The sequence below is a fragment of the Capricornis sumatraensis genome, chromosome 10 (genome assembly GCF_032405125.1).
Source record: "Capricornis sumatraensis isolate serow.1 chromosome 10, serow.2, whole genome shotgun sequence".
NCBI classification, from domain to species: Eukaryota; Metazoa; Chordata; class Mammalia; order Artiodactyla; family Bovidae; genus Capricornis; species Capricornis sumatraensis.
Window position 1 is genome coordinate 69,070,964 of NC_091078.1, and position 23,848 is coordinate 69,094,811.

Consider the following 23,848-nt stretch of genomic DNA (forward strand, 5'->3'; position numbering starts at 1 on the left):
TCTTAAAAATATCACTTGGAAAAAAAAGAAAAAAAAAATTAAAACAACAACAACAACAACAACAACTCCCTGTGGATATGTATTTGGACTCTTCCAGGACTGGCAACCCACTCCAGTGTTCTTGCCTGGAGAATCTCAGGGACGGGGGAGCCTGGTGGGCTGCCGTCTCTGGGGTCGCACAGAGTTGGACACGACTGAGGCGACTTAGCAGCAGCAGCAGCAGCAGCAGCAGGACTCCCTGTGGAGAGAAGGTCTGGGGCAGCTCTGGGCCCTGTCCTTAAGTGAGTTAGTTGCTGAGTGTGACCCACGGTGATCGTGTCATTTTGATAGTCTAGTCGAGCGTATGAACATGCCTTTGGGTGAACTGCAGGTATAACCAGGTGTCCCTCCTTGAATGAAATGTGTGTTCTCTAGCGCATCAGAGTCTTCACCATTCCCTATTATCTTACATCTGGTTCACTCTAATTCAGCTACAGTGTGATCCCTGAAAGTTTTACAGCCCTAGATTCTGGGTGGGGTAATTTCTTCCTACAGTCACATGACAAGTAATCTGTCAAGGGAAGCACTGAACCTCTCAGTATTTATGAGCTTTAGAGAAATAAAAACCATTCACCTAAAGGGATCTAACATAATTCTGTTTTGATCTCGCTTGTCTTTTCTTTTGCTTGCTCGAGAAACATAAAAAACCTGCCATTCTGGCTCAGCAGGTTCCAAATTTTCTCTTTCCAGTCCCTAGTTTCTACCTGCATGTAAGGTAAATTAATAAATATGCCAGCCAAAATCTTAAAGGCATTCTGACTTACTTCAGATAATTCTTTTTTAATTAATTCGAAAATAGGTCTTGACAACATATTTAGCTGTCATATCCTAGGACAATTCCTTAGCAGATATGGAAAGAAATAATGTTTCAAAATAATTGGGCTGTATCTCCAAGGATTGAAACTAACAATTAGAAGTCTATCTTTTAAAGAAAATTTAGAATATGTGTGTGTGTCACTGAGGGTGTAGAGCTGCTTTTCCTTTTTTTTTTTTTTTAACTGGTTACTAGCTGTCACCAAGCTAGAGGAAGGAGAACACGAGCACGGCATTCATCATTCAGTACTTCCAAGAACTTCATTTGAGAGAACAATCTACCTGTTTTAGTTTTTATGAGCCCCCTATGAGTTACAGATGCCAGCTGTCTTTTCTCTGGCCGTCTCTCTGATGACTGGCATAGTGGCACATAAAAGGGAAAGCAGTCGGTGTTGGGGAGGAAACACAGAGCTTACAGTGGGCCAGTCCATTATTAATGGAGAAAGTCACAGGGTAGCTAATGTGCGGATGTCAGACTTTCCAACTTTAAGAGAGTCCCCTTGGGAAGCAGTGCAGACAGATGTGTTGAAGGCAGAAGTGCAAGCAGCGCGGCAGTCAGCAGGGGATCATTAGTCTGCTTCAAGAGCCTCGGCTCCTGAGTGATTAAGAGGTAACAGCTTACAAGAGCCATGCATGATTACACATCCCAGGGTCAACACCCCAAATTCTTCTTAATTTTTTCTTAAAAGGCGTAGGGTCTGAATGGCAAATATGTCCTACTAGTCTGTCAACAGAAACCCTTACAACTTGCATATTTCTCATTCTATCTATATAAAAGACAATGGACTCTTCCATTAATTAATCCTGAATTGTTTCTAGGTTTCTGTTAGAAGGGGAATATGGTGAAACTGTAGGTGGAAGGTGTCTAGGAAAGCATGTCCATGTAACTCATTTTAAACATACTTGCACATGGCAAAGATGAGAGCTGTTAAAGCTAGGATTACTTTTAGTCTTAGCCAATCTGTCCTTTAATGAGGCCATTCATTCGCAATCTGAAAATTTCAGTATAATGAAAGAAAAGAATGTGTCACCCCAAAGTGTGCCATGTTAGCATATTGATTATTTTGAATTAAAGTTACTTCAATAGTGCAAGTAAGACACTGACCCTCCTTTGTCCTCCTGAAAGCAGGAATAAATCTCCCATGTGAAAGATACTCTCTTTGTACAAAAGGAGAGATTATTCCTTATCACTAGAGATAGGGAATTTAGGGCCAAGAAGGACACAGCAACCCACTTCAGTATTTCCTGCCTGAACAATCCCATGAAGAGAGGACCTGGAAGTCTACAGTCCAAAGGGTTGCAAATAGTCGGACACAACTTAGGGACTAAGCACAAGGATGTTCTGACCAACTTTGCTACTTCTTTACTCATTTACTACCCAGAGTCCAAACTTCTTTGTCTTGACAATCCTTCAAAAGCTTATTGCTTCTTTGTCTAAAAAGTATAAAAGCAACCTGCTTTGGTCACTTAAACTTTGAATCTCGTATTTGTATGGGCCCCTGTATGTACAGAATCAAATTTGTTTTTTTCCTGTTGATCTTAGGCCAATTTAATTATTAGGCCAGCCAAAGAACCTAGAGGGAAGAGAGAAAAGGTTTTCCTCCCTTACAAGGGCTACACACTAATCTTTACGGATCTACCCTGACATTAAAACAGGAAAAGCTACATGTGGTACTTAAGAGGGGAGAGCCTAATGTGAGGTTTGCTGAATGAAGCCACTCATGGTCAGAAAACTGGCAGAATAGCATTCTCTGCATTACCCTAATATACTTAGCCCTGAACCTCTGGATTTAATTCAGACTTGATCCCTAATTGCTTATGAGCTGTCTGGAATGTTGGTACATCACCAGATAATTTGTGTTGATTGCATTGCAGTCAAAGATTGCTGCCGGGTACACGGGATTTTGTTGAAAATAAAAGGTCTACCAGTGGAATGAACATTTGGTATGGTGTCTGCTACAAAATAATACGCAACATATTTCAGATCACAGCCACTCTCAGGCTTTGGACCACTGACTCCCCTACACTCCCCCCATACCCCCACCTCTGCAGTATTTCACTGGTTGATTTTTAGTGATGAATGCTGCATTTCCCCAGCTGAGATGAGTATGAAAATGAAAAGAGAAGCTATGTCAACTTGAATTTAAAGTTTTCTAACCTGAAAATGAACTAGTCTTCTTAGCATAATGCACTCCCCCGCAAGCAATTCTCTTAACTAGGTTACAGTGCCACTTGGGAATAGGGGTGTTTATATGTATATTTTTTTTCATTCCCTGCAGAAAAATCATCTGAGCATTGCTCAGTGCAGATCTAATGCACACCATTGCACACTTGCCCCAGTAACACACTGAAGGTCTGCCGCTGGAGACTCAAAACAGCTCCAGGCAGAAACAAAGCAGATTACTGCCAACCCAGGCATTTTTAGTGATAACCATCTCTCAAGGCAGAGTAGCAAGGACAGTTATTTTAACTTGAAGAACCAGAGTGATTTTCAAAAGGAAAATCAGCAATAAAGTAGTTATATGGGTTGCAGGAAGGCTTCCCAAGTGGCTCAGCAGTAAAGAATCCATCTGCCAATGCAGGGTATGCAAGTTCGACCCCTGGGATGGGAAGATCCCCTGGAAAAGGGAATGGCAATCCACTCCAGTATTCTTGCCTGGGAAATTCCATGGACAGAGGAGCCTGGCAGGCTACAGACCAGGGGGTCACAAAGAGTCAGACATGAATTAGCAATTAAACAACAACAAGAGACCCATATATCCACATATTGTAGAAATACCTCCAAACAATGTCAACATCTTCTTCCCCCAAAGGGTGGAACAAAAATACTTACACAGAGAAAGAATCAGTTAACAATGGAGCATCATCTAAAATTTGAGCTGGAAGCAACCTCAGAGATCACTAAATACAACTGTTATTGTATTAATATGAAACTAATCTATAGCTAATCTCTGGTTTAACCATATTACAGCAGAAAATAAGGCCTGATCTGTACAATTTTAACATGTTGAAGGTTTTCTTTTCTTGGATTAATATATAATAAATTAAAATAAGTATTACATGGGCACTAGAAAATAATGTGAACATATACATTTTATTATTACATTATTCAAAGTTGTTATATTATTATTTCTATTTACTTAAACTGTCAAGTTATATAACAAATGTGCTTCAGTAATTTCTCCTTGTATTTTCAATTGTTTAATATTATAAATTTTGACCTTATGTTTTACGATATTTAATATAATTGGAATATCTTCACTGAGATTTGAGTATTCAATAATAAAAAAGTATTCTTTGCCAATTAAATGTTTTTGCATGTAAATATGGAGAAGGAAATGGTAACCCACTCTAGTACTGTTGCCTGGAGAATCCAATGGACAGAGGAGCCTGGTAGGCTACAGTCCATGGGGTCCCCCAGAGTCGGACATGACAGGCTGACTTCACTTTCACTTTTCACTTTCATGCATTGGAGAAAGCAATGGCAACCCACTCTAGTATTCTTGCCTGGAGAATCCCAGGGACAGAGGAGCCTGGTGGGCTGCTGTCCATGGGGTCGCACAGAGTTGGACACGACTGAAGCGACTTAGCAGCAGCAGCAGCAGCATGTAAATAATACTTTGGTCCTAAACTGATAATTCTACCTTCTTCTTTTTTTTTTTAAATAAAGCTTACTTTATGAGGAGAATAGATATCTTATTTGAAATGATGCCATTATATTTTGACTAGATCAAACAGATTTTTAATTCAATTGTATGTTCTCATTAAATACAGAAATTATACCTCTATATTTTCTGTTACAAGTTACTATTACTGTTACAAGTTTCTGTTACTCTTATTTGTCATCTTTTTGTGTATTTTTTATTTATGTTGTTTTTCTCATTTTTCCTTTTTGGGCTTCATTTTAACTGAATAGTTTCTTTGACTAAACTTGCTCTAGCAGTTTGAAAGGTATACATTTTGTTTTTATACCTACTGAGATCTCTATTTCTTTTAATTATTAAAATAAAGAACACCATAATAACTTCTGGCTCCCTGTCAAAGTAGAAAGAGTACAATATGAAATGCTAAGTGTGCCGTGACATAAAATAAAATAATTTATATATATATATATATAATGATCAAACATCTATCAATTATATTGATTATATAAAATTAGACCTTTATTCCCTAACTGTTGTTTACAAAGCTTCCTGATCATTATACTTTCCTTTATTCTTTTTACATGACCATTGTTTCAGAGAGTCTTTGTTTTCTTGTACTTGACTGAAAGCACAAGGGAAGCATCTCTTAATTTTATTGTATTTCCTTAAGGCATCTCTTTCACCTGTATTTTTAGTGTTTGTTTTGTTTTGCATCCTCAGGCAATAGTTGACACCTCCCCTTCAACCCCTCCCCTCTTTTATCACTGAATATTTTTTTTAAGTCACTGTCTGAGGTTCACTAACCAAAAACGTGTGTATTACTTTATTCTTTCAAACTGACCAAGGGTGGGGTGAGGTGGTTCCATAATTCCTATCTCAGAAGTTAAATTTTAGGCAATTTGAAAACTATTTTTCCATTCCAACAGTGGTATCTGGCTATCACTGATTAAATAAGATTTTGAGGAACTGAGATAGAACTTTTTATTGCTTTAGTTTTCACCTTCTGGGTAAACTGGGACCACCCTTTTCTTATGTCTACATCCAGTATGCCATGTTAGCTTCTTTCCCTATAATTAGCTAGAACTGCTAATTTTCTAATAATTCTTGGGGTGGGGGAGGTCATTTGTGTATATGTGTGTTGGTGTGTATGTATACTGGTAAGTATGATAAAACATTACTTCTGGATTCCCTTAGAAAAATGTTTTATAACAATGAAGCAGGCGTCATATACTTAAATTGAAAGAAAGTGTTAGTTGCTCAGTCTTTCCAACTATTTGCGACTCAATGGTCTGTCCATGGAATTCTCCAGTCAGCAATATTGCAGTGGGTTGTCATTCCCTTCTCCAGGGGATCTTCCTGATCCAGGGATCGAACCTGGGTCTTCTGTATTGCAGGCAGATTCTTTACTGTCTTAGCCACCAGGGAAGCCGATATTTAAAGTAGGTGTCCAGATTTAATGTGCATTTGATAGATAAATACAAAGTGGCTATTGCTTGAGGACTTTAAAGATGTTTTTTCTGTCCTCCTTGTTACACTTCAGTTCTTTAGTTGTTAGTATCTGCTCTAGTGTAACTGTCTGTGTTCCCTCAGAATTCATATTTTGAAATCCTAAATCATAAAGGCAATGGTATTAGTAGGTGGTGTCTTTGAGGGGTGATTAGGTCATACGGTTTGTGCCCTCACAAATGAGCTTATTGCTTCTATAAAAGAGATCCCACAGAACTGTCATGTTCCTTCTATACAGTGAAAATGTGCTGGCAATCAACCAAGGGGCTTCCCAAGTGGTGCTAGGGATAAAGAACTTGTCTGCCAATGCAGGAGACAAAAGAGAGGTGGGTTCCATCTCTGGATCAGGAAGATCCCCTAGAGAAGGAAATGGCAACCCACTCCAATACTCTTGACCGGAGAATCCCATGGACAGAGAAGTCTAGCTGGCTATGGTCCATAGGGTCACACAAAGTCTGACACAAGTGAAGTGACTTAGCACAGTCAATCAAAATGAGAGTCCTGACCTCACCTTGCTGGCACCCTGATCTCAGACTTCCAGTCTTCTGAACTGTGGGTATAAATGTCTGCTGTTTATAAGCTACCTAGTCTGTAGTAGCCTGGATGGATTAAGACAGTATTGAATGGTCATTTCTCTATTTGATTTACCTGTGCTATGTGTATAAGTAATTTTTCAAGTAAATTTTTGATGGTAATCCTCTGATTTTAGTTTGATTTTTGTTGTTGTTCAGTTGCTCAGCCATGTTCAACTCTTTGAGACCCTATGGACTGCAGCATGCCAGCCTTAACTCTGGGAATTGGTGATGGACAGGGAGGCCTGGCATGCTGCAGTCCATGGGGTCGCAGAGTCAGATATGACTGAACAATGGAACTGATGTCCACTGAGTCAGTGATGCCATCCAATCATCTCATCCTCTGTCATCCCCTTCTCCTCCTGCCCTTAATCTTTCCCAGCATCAGAGTCTTTTCCAATGAGATGGCTTTTCACATCAGGTGGCCAAAGTGTTGAAGCTTCAGCCTTCAGCATCAGTCCTTCCAATGAATATTTAGAGTCAATTTCCTTTAAGATTGACTGGCTTGATCTCCTTGCTGTCCAGGTGACTCTCAAGAATTTTCCTCCACAACACAGTTCAAAAGCATAAACTCTTCAATGCTCAGCCTTCTTTATGGTCCAGCTCTCACATCCATACGTGACTAGTGGAAAAACCATAGCTTTGACTATACGGACCCTTGTTTCTTTCTTTTTTCATAGATAACTGGGTAATAATAAATCAGCCTTACCTGCCAAAAAACCATTTAAAAATGCTTTCCACCCTAACTTATAACCTATTTCACAATACTACTTAAAAAAAAAATCTTTAGCAATTTCTAACTTCTCTTTGGAAAAACACCAAAATCTTTACTACCACAACTGGCTCTAGCGTCTGCCTGCATCCCAGCCTGAGACCTGTCCCACTCTTCCTGCTGCTCTGGAGGTCCCACCGCACTTTTCTCTCATGGCCAGGCAATCTCCCCACCCAAGACCTATGTGCTATTGTCCTGTCTAATCTGTGAGTCCTTCTTTCCTTGTCCTCTCTTATCCTTAAAAATCTAATCTACGTCTTATGTCTGGAGCTATGTCTCCAGGGAAGCCTTCTCCCAGACTACAACATGTCCTTCTATTCTACAGGATCAGATCACTGAGCTCTGTTCTTCTCCCACCTCATAACCGAGAGTTCACGTCCCACTGTGATTATCTGATTACCACTCATGCCCCAGCAGAGCTATAGATTCCATGATAAGAGGAACCACTCTGTTTTTGCTCATTTCTGTATCTGCCATAACTGCTGGCATCTGAGAAATTCTGCCAAAGTTTGATGCTTTCACTTAAAAAAATAAAAATCTATTCTCTTCAACCTCAATATCCTAATTTATGTACTGCAATGGAACCCAATCATAAATTTTGTTGATCACAATAACTTCACTGAAGTAGGAATTATACACTGATAAGGAATGCTAGCTTGCAATACAGTGAATAAACTGAGAAGGTAGCAAAAACTACAAAGTGTAGTGATGTTTTGTTATACTTAGGTTTTTATTTCAGAGATGTCTCAATCTGGCCCTATTTTGCAGTAATCAGGAACCATAAATGGAAGAAATATAGGGTACTTAAATCGGCTACTATTTATTTTGAAAATCCTATTTATTCTTTTGAAAGGCAAATCTGGGTTTGCATGAAATGATAAGAATTGGGGCTTCAAGCACCTATAAAACTGAAGCATTCTGGCATTTCCCAGGTGTTCCCTAGTGTGTGTGTCAGTCTGAGGGAAGGAGAAAGTGTACAAATTCTAAATGACTTTGCAAAGTAGAGATGCTTTGGACATTTTTGAGTCACTACATTATCAACTGCAGCTATCTTTCCAGCTGTGCTGCCATATGGATTTATGAATTCCTGCAGAGTGTTGTTATAACACAACTCCTTTCCAGGGGTTAATTTTGATGGTAAGGATGGTGATAATGTGTTAGCCTACGATCAGCTGATGTGAGAAAAATAGGGTGTATTGCAATAAGAAATGGGAATGAGCATTCTTGCTCCATACAACGTGGCTGCCCACTGCTTCATCAGCAGCCAGGACCCACCTAAAATATCATCAACAGTCTCCCAACCTGCTTCTGCATTAAATTTGTGACAGTTCTTTTAGTTTACAATGTACGCAGGGTTGGTCCTTCTATAAAAGGATTACTATTTCATTCGAAATTTTGTATTTATTCTCTATGTTTCAAATACCAAAATTATTAATGACTATAGTTAACTCACATAAGCATGATGGGTTAAAGAAGCTTTTTGTCTTTACAGTTTGACCTTGATCAATAAACAGCCACTTCATTAAGTCATTTTCTTCTAAATCAGAAGCTCTAATCCCACCTTTAGACAAAACGCTACCATCTATTCTTTTGTCAGTAAAAGTGAGCTTCACTTGTGTCCATGCATAGTGTTGCCTGGTCTTTGATTTGACCAACTCCAGGTATTTCTTTTCTAAATGTCTAAAAACTAAACCAAATGAGATAAAAATGTATATCAGAAAAATGGCCAACTTCAGGATTGTACTAACATATTCATAGGATCAGGATCCTTGGCAGTGGAAAATATTCTGCTTGAGAGTTCCATTTCTGATCTCCCAACCAGACTCTATTTCCACATTTCCAGGACTCAGCCAGCATTTCCTCATTCTATGTACTGCCCCATTATCCTGCTTAATTCAATGTAAAATCGTGATGCACTGACCTGGCAAAACACTGATTCATTTCTGAAAATGTATCGAAAGAGCCGCTCGTTTCTTTCTTCAGCTGAAAAGACAAGAATCCTATTTCTAACAGGCATTAAAACAAGAATGCTTGCCATATATCCTTCGGTGATTGTCCACTGGATTATTTATGAAATGCTCAGGCAGGTTCATGTTGTTGGAGGATCAGCATTGATCATTTGTTCTGCTCTGGCTGGTAGCACTCTACTGGGCATATAATGTGCTTTTCACATCTGCAGACTCTTTACAGCCCACCTAGCACCTAGGTTTACACACAGTATCATCCTTCACTGCTTTTTGGGACAGGATACCTCTGAAAGGGAACTCTGCATGCAGGTGAGCTTTGTTGAATGATCACAGTCAACTTTTATGGATCAAATCTCACTTTCCAAATGCCGTTTTCTTTTGGTGCTAATGTGTTTGACCCTCACTCTGACAGATGAATGGTTCTCCAGTTCTAAGAATCAAACCTGGAGATAATCACTTTGATTTTTTTTTTAATGTCTGAAAAGAAAATAGAGACATTCTCAACTTGAAGTTAAATCTATCTACAACTATACAGCCTATCATGAAATTAAGTACAGAGTAACTATTATATCAGGAGAGAAGCTGCGTAATTAGGGTCATCAGCAATGAACTATAAAATCTTTGATTTTGGCTAAATAAAGAACATGGAAATGTGTGTATAAAAGCAAAGAAGAAAAAGAAGAAAAAAATCGTGAGATTTAGTTTTGCTTTTTTTTTTTTTAAAGAACTAAATGATCTTCTCTAGGTGACCAAAGAAATTCAACTAATTGCTATTAAGTGTGTGTGTCCTCAGTTGCTCACCCATGTCCAGCCATTTGTGATCTTATGGACTGCAGCCCGCCAGGCTCCTCAGGCCATAGGACTCTCCAGGCAGAAATACTGGGCTGCTATTAAGCAGCTGGGTCTGTTTCTAAGTGTTATGGCCTGGAACTTGCTATAGGTGCAAAGACAGATTAAATATGCCTCTTACTAGAATTGAAAGGAGAATGAAGGTACAAAGTGTACAACTACCATGACCGGGGTGATTTTCTCTGAAAACAGACCAGCAATTCTCTATTACAGGTTAGTTTAAGAAACTGGGGGCCTCAGAATTATTTTAAGATCAGGGAATGCTTCTATTGATACAACTCATTTTCTGTACTCAAAAAGTATGCAGTTATTGATATTCAGCATTCAAAAGTATAGTTATGAAACATTCAAGTTGTTTTAAAGAATGGATAGGAAAGTTCAAAGGCAAAAAGTACATCAGTAGCATCAGAGAATATGCTTAACTGATTTTGGAAATAATCAATATCAGAAATGTTCATCTCAACTCTTCTTGTCACATCTAGTGATGGAGAAGCTTACCATTCCTCTAAAAATGTGGGGCTTAATTTCTCCCTTTTGCTTTCCTTATTGATTCCTTTTTTTTTTAACATTTAAAAGCATTATGGTAAAAGTCACATATATTATTTTAACCATATTTAACTGTATAGTAAGTGCAATCACATTGTTGTGCAACACTACCATCATCCATCTCCCCAATTTTTCACCTTCCTAAACTGAAACTGTGCCCCGCTTAAGCACTAAATGCCCCTGGCATCCATCACTATACTTTCTGATTCTAGGAATTTGACTAGTCTAGGTATCTCATATAAGTGGAATCAAACAGTTGAGCTACATTATCTCATGGCTGCGAGAAATAGAGCCTGGGTCTGTTGTGGTAAGGACAGATAATCCTAGTGGCCTCTGCTTCCAAACATGAAATACATCACCAGGCTGTTTAGGTCAGACAAGTTTATAACAAGTAGTCCCTGATCCAGGAGGCTTTTTTCTTCTCAACTGGTGAAAAAAGGAGGTTTAATGAAAGGAGAAAAACCTCATCTTCGAAACTGTTTCACATTTCTCTATGCTGATTAAATCAGCCGGGTGCCGTAACCTCCTCTGATTGACAAAGTGGGAAGAGAAAAAAAAGGGAGGAATCAGCTCATTAAGTTTCAGATTAAAAAAATCCAGGTTTGTATTTTTCAAAGAAACATGGTAGAGTCAAGGAGCATCTAACAAGACTGCCTTAAGAATATTTAATACAAGATAAAAAAAAAACAACCTAGTACTATGGTGCTGATTAACCTATCACTAACTAAATATTAACCTTTTCTCAGTGAATTTCAATAGATATCTACTCAAATGAATATATAATGCTTTTGGCTTAGAAGTAGAACTTGGAATGCATATTCCATAGAAATAAAATAATAAAAGTTGGTTTCACTGAGTTTGATGCACAATATTCTTGAAGGCTGGAATAGCAGTATTATTTCGGTGTTGTCCCAATCAGCATTTTAAACATTATTTCCCAGGGTTCCATGTCCAGATATCAGAAAGCTACATATTGCGTTCGTGACGAAACCTCTTCAGAATCACTGGTCTCCAGCAAGGTCAGTCTTAACTTGCTGAGCACCTGTGATTCTAAAATTTACTTACAGGAGATAAGGCACCTCTCAGGTAAGTCACTTTTCAGGTGACATGAAATGGACATCAAAGGGAAGCTACCTCAGTGGTAAACAAACAATAAAGACTCAAGGTCCTAAGAATATAATTTATCATTTGTTACTTAAATATCTTAAAAACTGAGCCTATTTTTGGGCACCTTCTCTCAATCCACACACACACCCCAAGACACCTGAAATGCAATGCCGACCCTTTGTCCTGATATGTTCAGCCATCCATGTCCCCACTAAAACCAGAAAAGGAGATGGTTACAATGCATAGAATGAGATTTTTTTTATGGTTTTTCATGACAATTGAGTGACTGTTAATCTCACAGCCATTTAAAAATTTCAAATTTTACTTTTTTTCAAATTGCCATATAAAATAAGCTGAAGACTATGTTTCCTAGTTTATTTTAAAAATTCTCAGAAATCTTTTAAAAACCTTAGCTCCTCTGAGGACCACTTAATGCTTTGCTTCTTCTAAGGAAATGAATGAACTCCAGGCACATACTATACATACTAATGTACAATGTAAAGAATTATAGAGAGCTTGGCCTAAGAAGAGATGATTGGTAGACTTTACCTCAAGTGTCATGTTGCATTTTTAAGAGCAATTTTCAGATGTTAGGAGAATGGCTAAATCAGCATTTTAATAAAGCCACAATGCCAGATCATGATGAGCTTATGTTAATAATAGATGCATATTCCAGATGAATCTCTTGGAAGAGATATCTGAAAAATATTTGCCTACTTAAAAGTTGCTACATGAATATAAATCAAGAATCATGTTTTCAAAGACAAGCAACATTTCTGAGTTAACCTTAATTTCAAGCTTATGCAAATGAAAAAAAATCAAACCAAGCCTAATTAATAAAATCAAGAATGTCTGCATGTTTGAATTGTGAAAACTGGTACCACATCTATTATATCTTTTTATCCTTAAAACACATTGGAGAGGTTTAAAGGGCAAAGAGGTTTAATTGGTCACCTGATGTGAAGAACTGACTCATTAGAAAAGACCTTGATGTAGGAAACATTGATGGCAGGAGGAGAAGGGGACGGCAGAAGATGAGATGGTTGGATGGCATCACCAACTTGAAGGACATGAGTTTGAGCAGGCTCAAACTGGAGCTGGTGATGGACAGGGAAGCCTGGAGTGCTGCAGTCCATGGGGTCGCAAAGAATCAGACACAACTGAGAGACTGAACTGAACTGAAAGGGCAAAGATACATTCCATTTGGTTGGCATAATATTGTGTAAGGATTTGTGAGTTTTGCTGGGAATCAAGATGTGGTATAGGAGAGAATCTGAAATCTCAGTAAGAGAAAGTAGAGGAATAAGCTGGTAGTGGAGGGACTGCTTCCTAAGGAAGGTGGCTAGTTGTCCAAACAACACAGAGAGAAAATTAGAACCTAGCCAATAATATGTCAGTATCCAAGAAGGTCTGATATGATGCATGGGGTTGGTAATTATACTACCGGGAGGTCACAGTATCAAAAATAGTGTGTTACAGTTTGAGGTTTGCAGCTGGGAAAAAATGGAATCTCCGTGTACCATTGGCTGACACATTAAAGCAAGAGCTAAACTGTCTGGATTGCAATGGAGCTAATACAGATGCACCAGAAAATCTGAAGTTACATAAAATTGGTAAGCATGGGAGCCAGGCTGGGGCAGGAGTGGGGAGTAAGACATGGACAGGGGAATTAGGCAATGCCTGCCTTATCCATTATACATTCTTGACTAGAATGTAAATGTCTTAAAGATTATTCTGGGCATAAAGGAGGCTCATTTCAGCAGAGCAAGATTAGTCCTGGCCCAGTGACCTGTCAGCATAGTTTGGACTAATTAAGAAACTGGGTGAGCTGGATTCTGAAGGTGACATCTTGATGCTGGAACTCAAGTATGTGTGGGGAGACAGAAAAACAAGAGGGTTCAGAGCAGTTACATAATTGGCTCAAGTAAGTTAACCGCAGTGCTAGGATTAGAATGTGGATGTCCTAGTTTCATGCTTTCACCTTTGTCCTACAGCAAAGACAAAAGATTCGGCTGAAATAACCTTGCAGTAGAAAGGCATTGATTTTTTTCAGGCTATAATATTCAAGATATATCTAGATTCAAGCAAATTTCTGAGACCCTGGAGATATTTGCAAATAGAAAGGTCTTGCTGGGACAAGATCTATTTAATTTTTTAGGGCAGAGACACACATTTTCCACTCAGGCTGCACATTAGAGTCATCTGGAATGCTATTAAAACTATGAATGTGGGACTTTCCTGGTGGTGCAGTGGCTAAGACTCTGCATTCCCAATGCAGGGGGCTCGGGTTCGATCCCTGGTGAGGGAACTGGATCCCACATACTACAATTAAACATCCCACATGCCACAATTAAGTTTGCAAGCTGCAACTAAAGATTCCATATGCTCCAACTAAAAGAACCCTCAAGCTGCAACAAAAATGAAAGATCAAAGATCCCATGTGCCACAACTAGGACCCAGTGCAGACAAAAAAAAAAAAAAAACTATTAATGATGCCAGAGGAATCCCTCTCAAAAAATTCAGACTGCATTGATCTAGGATGGAACTCAAAGAATTAATGAATGCAGCATCCAATAACTATTTGTACAGTTGTCTCCTGACTGTAAAAAAAAATAAAAAATAAAAAAAGGGGTTGCACATTCTAGGGAAAGGTAACTCCTGAACCTGCCATTGATTAACGTGTGACCTCACTTAATCTCTTTGCTTCAACTTTATTTTCTATAAAACACATGTCTTTACTCCTTATAGGATTACCATGTGGATCCAAAGATAATGCAATGCAAACTAAAGATTATAAACCCCCTAAGGAACTCTACAGACACTGTTATAAGGTCCTTGAGTCTGATGCTGTGTGAATGAGATCTAAGTTCAATGGGGATGCATTCTGTATAAAAGCATTCAAAGATGACAATTATATTAAGCCAGTCCTTTCTTAGTTGTTCATTTCTCTTAACAACAAGGACAAAACTGGAGAAAAGCCTGAGGTGATTATATTTTATTCTAAATTCTTTTAAATATGAACTTGATAGAAGAGATGTTCTGCCCTTCTGCTTGGGTTTGATGTGAAAATCAAAGTACTCCACCTCAGCAGGGTGAATCTTGGCTGGTTTTGCAGAAAAGGGATCAAAGTGGGTGGATCTTCGATCTGGTGCTGCCTCAGAGTCCACTGGAACAATGGTTCTGAGGGACCCTGCCCCAGGGAATGGAATCAGAATATCCATGGGAAAAGGCTGGTCACCTGTGGCTCTCACATGCTGCCCTGGTGATGCTTCCACTTCCTGCACATCCCTGGACATAAGTGAGGAGTGTAGGGGAATCACAGATATAGCTCAGGGATTCTCAGACTTTAATGTGCATGCAAATCACCTGGAGATTTTGTTAAAACGTGACTTTGGAGACAACAGGCCCTGTGTGGGTCCCAACACTGCCTTTTTAACAAACTTTCAGGTAAGGAAGATACTTTTGGCTCATGGACCACATTTTGAGGAGTGAGGATCTTGGTGACATATAAAAGGAAGGTGGAAACAAAAACCTCCCTTGGTGAACAGTTCCTGGGGATTTCACCCATGAATAATCTGGTAATTCTAGTATGCTAGGAGGAAGAACCTCAAAGCACCTCACTTCTGTTCCTATTTAATGAGCAGTTGTTAAAGATCATGAATTCCTGATGTCAAATGATCTGGGAGTTGATGGAAAGCAAGGTGAAAATTTTGAATCTCCTAAAACTCTATTCCTAATGTGAAGAAGCATCACAGACAACCTCATCATCCACACCAATTTCTATTTTTTTTGGTGTTTGGGTTAAGCTTTAATAGTACTGTATATGCAATGACATCACATCTGGATTTGTACCTATTAACCAAGAGATGACAAAGATGCTATGCATGGTGATTGGTAGAACACTGGAAATACCTGCTGACTGAAAAGCTTTTCAAAGTAGATTAATTGCTGTTCATTTCTGTGGTATTCTAAGAAGGTCTGACACTGCACAGCCTTTGAAATAGGACATACAGCATCCTTTACAATGGATTTCATGCCATTACCCAGTATCCCACTGATATAATAAAAGCCTGACTCATTTCCTTTCCTCTGCATGATCTGTTACAATAGAAACTGGGATACCATATGCTGGGTTTAAAACGCTCAGTATGGCCAGCGGCTCTTGGTGATGCTGCCAGCTTTAAGGTAATCATAGCCTAGAGAAGCAATGAGAGAGTCACTGCTGGACAGTTTGCGCTGGGGGGTTTTGAGTAATTGGGGAGATTTCATCAGATAATCATTGACTCCACTGCCCCAAACTGATGGATGTCTGTGATAGTCTCATATAACCTTCAAGACCCACTTGGTTGTTGTCTCGCAAATTCCCTTGCCTTGCCCGCTTTGCCCACAGTATTACTGAGCTCACAGTTTCTAATACAGCCCATAATGAGAATATTTATTTCCTTGTCTTTTGCCATCAAGACTGTCAGGAATGTCAGCACAGCTTCAGAAACTGGATTTCAGAGCTGCTGACTGCTGCCAGCAGAGACAAGCAAATTTCAATGAATGTCTACAGAAATTTTTAATATATTTCTCAGTGGGAAGGGGAAAGTATTCAGGTGCCTCATTGCAGAGAAGCACAGCAGCACTTTGTGTGTTTTGCCTTTCCTAAAGATATCAGTATACCAGGAGGTAGTGAGGTATTTTTTTTTTCTCAATATGCTACACGATTAATTTTCAGAGTTGCTGCCATGTTGTGAAAGCTTAACACTGTGAAGGTAGCTTGCAGAAGAAATTAGCAAAATCTTCCATTCTTATTTTGATCAGATTTTGTACTAAGAGAGCTGTTAGTGTGAATGAACGTCACTTTAAATATATGTCCAGTTAACTATTTTCCTCATATAAAGGACAGGATTCCAGCAATGCAAATATAGTTTATAGACATATTTAGTCTTTATTTAGCTATTATTATGTAGTGATAGAACTAAAAAGGATCTGAGAGATTTCTTTTTATCTCTTCATTTAGAGATTAGTGAATGTTGCACAGATAATTTGAACATAGTAGTCCAATATCTAATAATGATCTGAAACAGCCAGGACCAGAACTCATGGCCTGGACTCCACATTTAATGGTTCTGATACTAACTTGGAGAGAAAAGGAAGTCTTAAAGAATAAACCCATTTCTTCAGAACACAAACTCCTGAAATCCAATCTGGATTCTCTGCTGGTTTCTGAAAACCAGAAACCCTAACAATTCTATACCCTTCATTGAGACTTGGAGGGGTGCCTGCCTCTTCCACCTGCTTTTGTATTCTTCAGGCCTGAAATGCAAGCCTTGCAGCTGTTTTGCTGTTAAATAATTGTTATTTGCTGCTAAAAGTGTTAGCTAGGGCATTAGGCGTGAAGGAAAGTTAAAACTTTTGAAGGAAAAAAAAATATAATGTTTTCAAATTCTCAGTTTAAAATATTTTCTTTTTCAGTCATGAGTAATGCCCAACGGAAAATTAAGGTAATAACAAGGAGGGCAGATATCAAACTTTACCCAGAAAGACCACAAATGGAGTTTATCAGTCTTGTCAACACAAACTGTCGTGGAATCCTAATAAATATCACTATTAAGCTTCCAGACTACTGAACTCTATGTGCAGTCAGATTCCCCTTTCAGTCATCATTAGTCCTTTTAGTAGACACTGCAAGTTGCCTACACAGCATTTCTCCATATTCTCCCTTATTTAAAATTATGATTTTTTTAAGGCCATCCCGCATCTGTATAAAATACTTGAGTTTTCTCTTTTGCCACTGGGGTGATCAATGAAATATACATACAAGTCCTTGGGCAAAGCATACTTTCCATAATACAAAGGCAATTTACAGTGGAGAGACACCTGACATTTGTCCTGGCCTCTTCTCATTTCTACCTTGGAGCATTGCAAACTTGGTGCCTTAGCCATGCCCCACCCCATTCCCCGCCCCCCAGCCCCTGCCTCCCACCCATCAGAAACTTCAGAGAAGAATCAGAGAAAGGGCTTGAGTCCTGGTAGATACGCCTAAGAAGTAGTGCCAACTTTACACTATATAACTTTGGAAGTCTTGTGTGTGTGAGGATAGCACAAATGTAAGTCCACGGAAGCCAGTGTTAGCTTTGTTTTCAGAGACCTGCAATCAAATGCATTCCTAACTGATTTAGTCATTATGTGTGCTCACAACATCACCCTGGTTCTGTGGTTAAGGGACTTTGGTTCTGGGTCTGATCCCTTCACAGACACACAGTGAGATGAAATGAACCAATGCTGTCCTTTAATACAACCAAGTTGGCAGCAGTGCTGGCGATTTACCTACATGGTTTTATCAAGCAACAGGATTTTGATTTTGATTGACTCAGGTGTCTTTCCCTTTGTGCCAGGTAGACAGCAGCGGGATGGATCATTTGCACAATCTGATATTTTCTTATTCTAATTGTGGGAGGTACTGCCAACGATGCTTCCTCCACACAAAGGGACTTTGGGAATCTCTACAAATGACACTGTCCCCCAAGCTGATGCTCACGGGAGAACAATCAGCAAGCAAAATAGCAGCCAGTGAAGCGTGCACATTTGGGTGCACTTAGTTACCTCCAGAATGGGCTGGTGGGCCACACAGCAGCACCATCCCCTGACCTTGGCGGACTGACACAGTGCTTCTTGTTCTTGGCTTAAAGTTTTCAAGATCTGTTGGGAGAAATAAAGGAAAAGAGGTTTAAAATTTAACGCATTATGAGAAGGTAACATTACTTCAAAAAGAAGGTAAGAGTCTTTATAGCACCCAGATCAGGGAAATTCAACTTAAACTTTTTCTGTGTTATTGTCTCATCCACCTAGATTTTATAGATTTTATAGCTAGACTGTAAGGTAGCCACTTGGCATATGTCCTTATTTAGATAAAAAACAGTTAACATCAAATAAAATTTATAAATTCAGTTCCTTAGTAACACTAGATGCATCTTAAGTGCTCAGGGGCTACACACAGTCAGTGTTTCCACACTGCACAGTAGACAGAGAGAACGTGTACATCACTGCTGAAAGTTTCACTAGTACATGTCTGCCTGCAGCAAATATTTTTTTCTTTCATCTTTTCAAACATAAATCCTCTCAACAACAATTGTTTTAAGTGCTATTTCTTTTCTTTTCTTTTTTTGGTCTAAAATATTTCATGTAGTAACCTGTTTCTGGATTTGAGGATGATTCTAAGCTAAGTCTGTTCTATAGGGCTATAAGCCCTGTATCCATGCAGATCAAACTTCAGTCATATTTATTGACTATTTCCTCCATGCAGGCTATTTTGGCAAGTATTTTATGGTGATTACCTCAAGTGATCCTAACAATAAGAACATGAGTTAAGTACGATTAATGTTTCCATTTTACAGAGTAGAAAAGAGAGGCACTAACAGTTTTTAAAGGGAAGGTATAACATCAGGAAGTAATGGAGCTAGGAAATAAATCTGGATAGCCTTCCTGGAGTTAAAAGTGGGATGTTTCCGTACTCAGGCTTGGTTTTAGGGATTAAAATCCCATGGAAGGAGGAGCCTGGTAGGCTGCAGTCCGTGGGGTCGTGAAGAGTCAGACACGACTGAGCGACTTCACTTTCACTTTTCACTTTCATGCATTGGAGAAGGCAATGGCAACCCACTCCAGTGTTCTTGCCTGGAGAATCCCATGGATGGGAGCCTGGTGGGCTGCCGTCTATGGGGTCACACAGAGTCGGACACGAATGAAGTGACTTAGCAGCAGCAGCACAATGTTAAAGTAATTTATGCACATACATGTCTTAATTACCAGCTTCTTCTGGTATTAGGCAAATTTTATGCTCATGCATTATTTTTTTTTTATCAGTTAAGTATATAAAAATCTGATTGCCAGCTCAGGACACAGATGATATGATAAGATCGCTTCTGTCCTGTAAGGACTCAAGAGTTTAATGGGCAGGCCTAACAGATGACATCTAACTGTGGGAACCCAAGACTGCTGAACTTGAGGTGTGCAGAGGGCCACCTGGAGAACATGTAGTTAGTGCAAAACAAAACATGACCACAATTTAAGTTACATTTCTCTACCATCTGACCCACTAGGGAAGCCCAAATTTATGCTACATTTCTCATGTAATAAAATTATTTTTATTAGGTGAGGCTAGAACATGATTTTGTTTTCTTTTCGTTAAAAGAATGGTTTGAGAAGCCTTCAAAATCAAACTACAGATTAAAAGAAAAAAAAAACCTCATTATGGCATTCATACTGTAAACCATTATCCCTAAAAGTGGCACTGAATCATCTAAATTATTGCTTCTGCATACAGGTTCTTAAAATAAGTCATCTATGTTTTTGCACAGACGTCTTGTCCAATCTCCAGAGTTGCATGAAAAATTAAGAGCTGATGGGTAACAAAGAACAAATCTTATCCAGGCAAAATCCACCTTGATTCTAACTAGAGGAAGAACATTAAGAAATGGGAGGGAAAGAAAATAAAAAATATATGTGACGATTTTTTAAAAACTGTTTTTGTGAAGTGAAAGTAGCTCAGTCAAGTGTGACTCTTTACATGGACTCTATACAGTCCATGGAATTCTCTTGGCCAGAATACTGGAGTGGGTAGCCTTTCCCTTCTCCAGGGGATCTTCCCACCCTGAGGATCGAACCCAGATCTCCCACACTGAGGGAGATTCTTTACCAGCTGAGCCACAAGGGAAGCTCTTAAACTGTTCTTATTGAGCTTAAAAGGAATTCCCTTGTAGCTAAAACTGGATTCCGATTTCTTTGTTTATAGTTTATGAATCCATGAAGTTCCACAGGATTGGGACAGTTAGAAAAATCATATTAATCTGGTATTTGAGAAAATATTTAGAAAAGATTCTTAGCAGTTAACTGAAATAGATTCCAGATGGTAAATACAATGAATGGAAAGATTGCATTTGGTCAGATCTGAGTTTGAAAATCACCTCTGCCATGTAGTACTCAAGGTTTAATTTTCTCATAAATAACACGAGAGTAAATGTGATTTATTTTAGAATAAGAATGATGGGGCAAGATTAAATGAGTATTAATCATATTTGAAAAGCACAAAGCCTTTCATGCTCCAAGTTTGGGGCTTACTATTTATTTGTTCTGTCCACTTCAGAATACTGTAATCCAGTGGCGAATCATATCTCAATTATTCCATTAAGAAAGGGTTTTGGAACAATCCTGGTAGACCAGTGGTTAAGAATCTGCCTGCCAAGTAGGGGGCATGGGTTTGATTCTTGGTCCAGGAAGATTCCTCACGCCACGGAGCAACAAATCCTGAACACCACAACTACTGAGCCTGTGCTCTAGAGTCCATATTCCACAAGAAACCACTGCAATGAGAGGCTGATGAAATGCAATGAGCCCCTGCTCACCGCAGCTAGAGAAAGCCAGGGCACAGCAATGAAGACCCAGTACAGCAAAAAGTAAATACATACTTGTCTAAAACAGGGTTTTGAATAACAAATGCACTCCAGTGAGAGTTGAAGAGGCTACTCAAAGTCCACCATATTTATGCACATGTTTAAGAAAACGCTGCTTGTTCATTATTGCTCTGTTCACTTATAACTATCCATTTAGATCCTAATTGCTAGCAGCATGATAATTTTCCAAATTAAAGAACTATGTGAATATGCAGTTTTTTGAAACTTGGATACGGGCAGGCCTTTCCCAGAAATATTCTCATATATTTTATCTGAGCGTCATTTTATCTACAAAGACTTGGTACTAGATAATGTTCACAGCAACAAGCATTCCAAGTTAGTTAGAATACTTTATAATGTTCTATCACCATGACTGTAACACTAATAGCAATGATTGCATCTACTTGCAAAAATGTATTGAGGTCTGCTAAGAACTTTTCCCCCAGATCTCATTTAATTCCACTATAGATTTAATTCCCAATTAGCAGGTGCTATAACTGTAGTTCAGAGAAGTTTAGAACCTTCTTTACACACTGAGAAAGTGTCCAGAAGAATACAAACTCATCTTCCTCTATCCAAAGCCATTGCTACCAAGTACCAGACTCGATCACTTCCCAACTTCCTCCCTGACTTAGTGAAGCCGGTGAGAATGAGCATTCAAACTAGTTACCTGGTATCCTAGGGACAAAAAAAAGTTCGATGGAATGAATGAATTTTTGCTCCTCAGGGAGTATGTAAAAAAATCCACATTTCAATGCACGACACAATGAGTTGGTACATTTGATTTCCAATTTCTATTCCTTTGCTTTTCCTTGTGGATGAGCACTTGATGAGGGGATTTTAAACATCAGGTGCAGAGGATGAAGTGGAACAGGAGAAAACAATCAGAAACCACTGTATTAAAAGGTAGGATTGCTACATAGTAAAGGAGGTAGCTGAACAATGACACTTGGGTAATAGACCTTTTAGCTCTGTGCCACTAGTTACTAAAGATATGGTTGACTAAATGATGTATACATGTGACAAAGAATTAATATCCATGTACCATGGTTTCTGAAAATCAGAATTTTTTCCAGCTTTGAATATGGTTCTTTGACAAGTGAATTATAGACCTTAAAAAAAAAAAAAAGAGTGGCCATACATTTAGATGTTGATTTCACTCATCACTATCTTATATAAATTTTTTCTAGAAATCAAGGCTAAATATGCATAATTTCACGGCATCTGTGTTTTCCTATTATATTTTTTTCTGTGAAAACAGTTGTCTTTTATTCTCCTGTAGAATATAATATTAGCACTTTATTTTTACATGAGGTTTTAAAAAATATGCCATTATAGTACTTGAAATGTGTAGCTCATTGATAGCATAGAGGAAGTGCTTTAACAGCTAAATTCCTTGAGGAGTATACATGTACAAAGGTCTTGTAGCTGCAACATGAGATAAATAATAAAAGCCTTAATATTTGAAAACATTTAGAATTCAGGCTGCAAAGTAAATCAGAGAGTGAGGGGGAAATATCTCCAGATACTTACTGTCTGGAAAGTTATTTAACATTTAGAGCAGGAGATGAAGTAGTATGTATAAAACAAAACAAAACAACAAAAACAAAAAACACTGGACAGGACTAAAGAAAGCAAAATCAAGGATCCAAGATATTTTTTGAGAAATAGTAACAACAAATAAGGAAGAGTAACTTTTAAAAGACATCATTAAGGGGCTGCCTATCACAGATATGAACAGAAAAACTTAAAGCCATCCACAGGGTACGACCACCCACAGAAGAGCGTAAGTTTAGTTTTAAAATGACCAGGAAAGGTTAATGAGATAGTAACATACATCATGGTTTGTCAAGAATCCACAGAGGAGCAGAAGAAAAGTAAAGTGGAAAAATGATACAGTGAACCATGTAAGTAATGTACATAATTTTAATGCATATATCATTTACAACTTAAAAAAATATATACAGTTCACTTTTTTTTCCTGACTTGGGTAGACCTGGATTCTATTAAATCTCACTAAGTGACCTCAGAACAAGAAATTGTCAGTACCAGTTGTTTTCGTACTATAATTATTAATAATAATTATATTATTATTATAATTATTGCTTCTTCCAAGTTTGAAAGAAGCAATCAATAAAAAGAATCAATGTCAGCTTGGGAAAATGGTCAAGGGATACATTTGTTTTGAATATAATTCCCATAATGATGACTGTGCCATTTATTTCAAAATGAAGTATTTTGGGGGTATAACTTTAAAAGCCAGTTGTCATGTAGCATATTTAAAATTGTGTCTTGACTCTGTCATTTGCTCCTTGAATGTTTTACATGCGTGGATGCACATCTGCATGGCTTCCTGGATGACAGGAACTAAGACTGATAATAAGTCAAACTTTACAGAAACCTTATGAATTGCAAAGTCCCATTTTTGACATCCTTTCCACACAAAAAGAAGGAAGAAACCATTAGTGAGACTGGCATGGTTGACCTGGTCTACCTGTGAGAGTGTATTTAGCAAGAGGAAGAGTTACTGCATGGTTTAACACACTGACTCTGGAGTCAGGAGCATAGACGCAGCTCTTTCAACTCTTCAGCTATATGA

General features: G+C 38.5%; 1 protein-coding gene across 1 annotated transcript in view; it reads right to left on the bottom strand.

Moving 5' to 3' along the window:
* The window catches only part of CNTN4 (contactin 4), a 425,127-nt gene that overhangs the window by 256,332 nt on the left and 144,947 nt on the right, over nucleotides 1–23,848 (bottom strand). Inside the window, exon 4 of the mRNA XM_068982346.1 lies at nucleotides 18,407–18,502. Coding sequence (XP_068838447.1) covers nucleotides 18,407–18,502 — 96 coding nt within the window. The remainder of the gene's footprint in view (nucleotides 1–18,406; nucleotides 18,503–23,848) is intronic.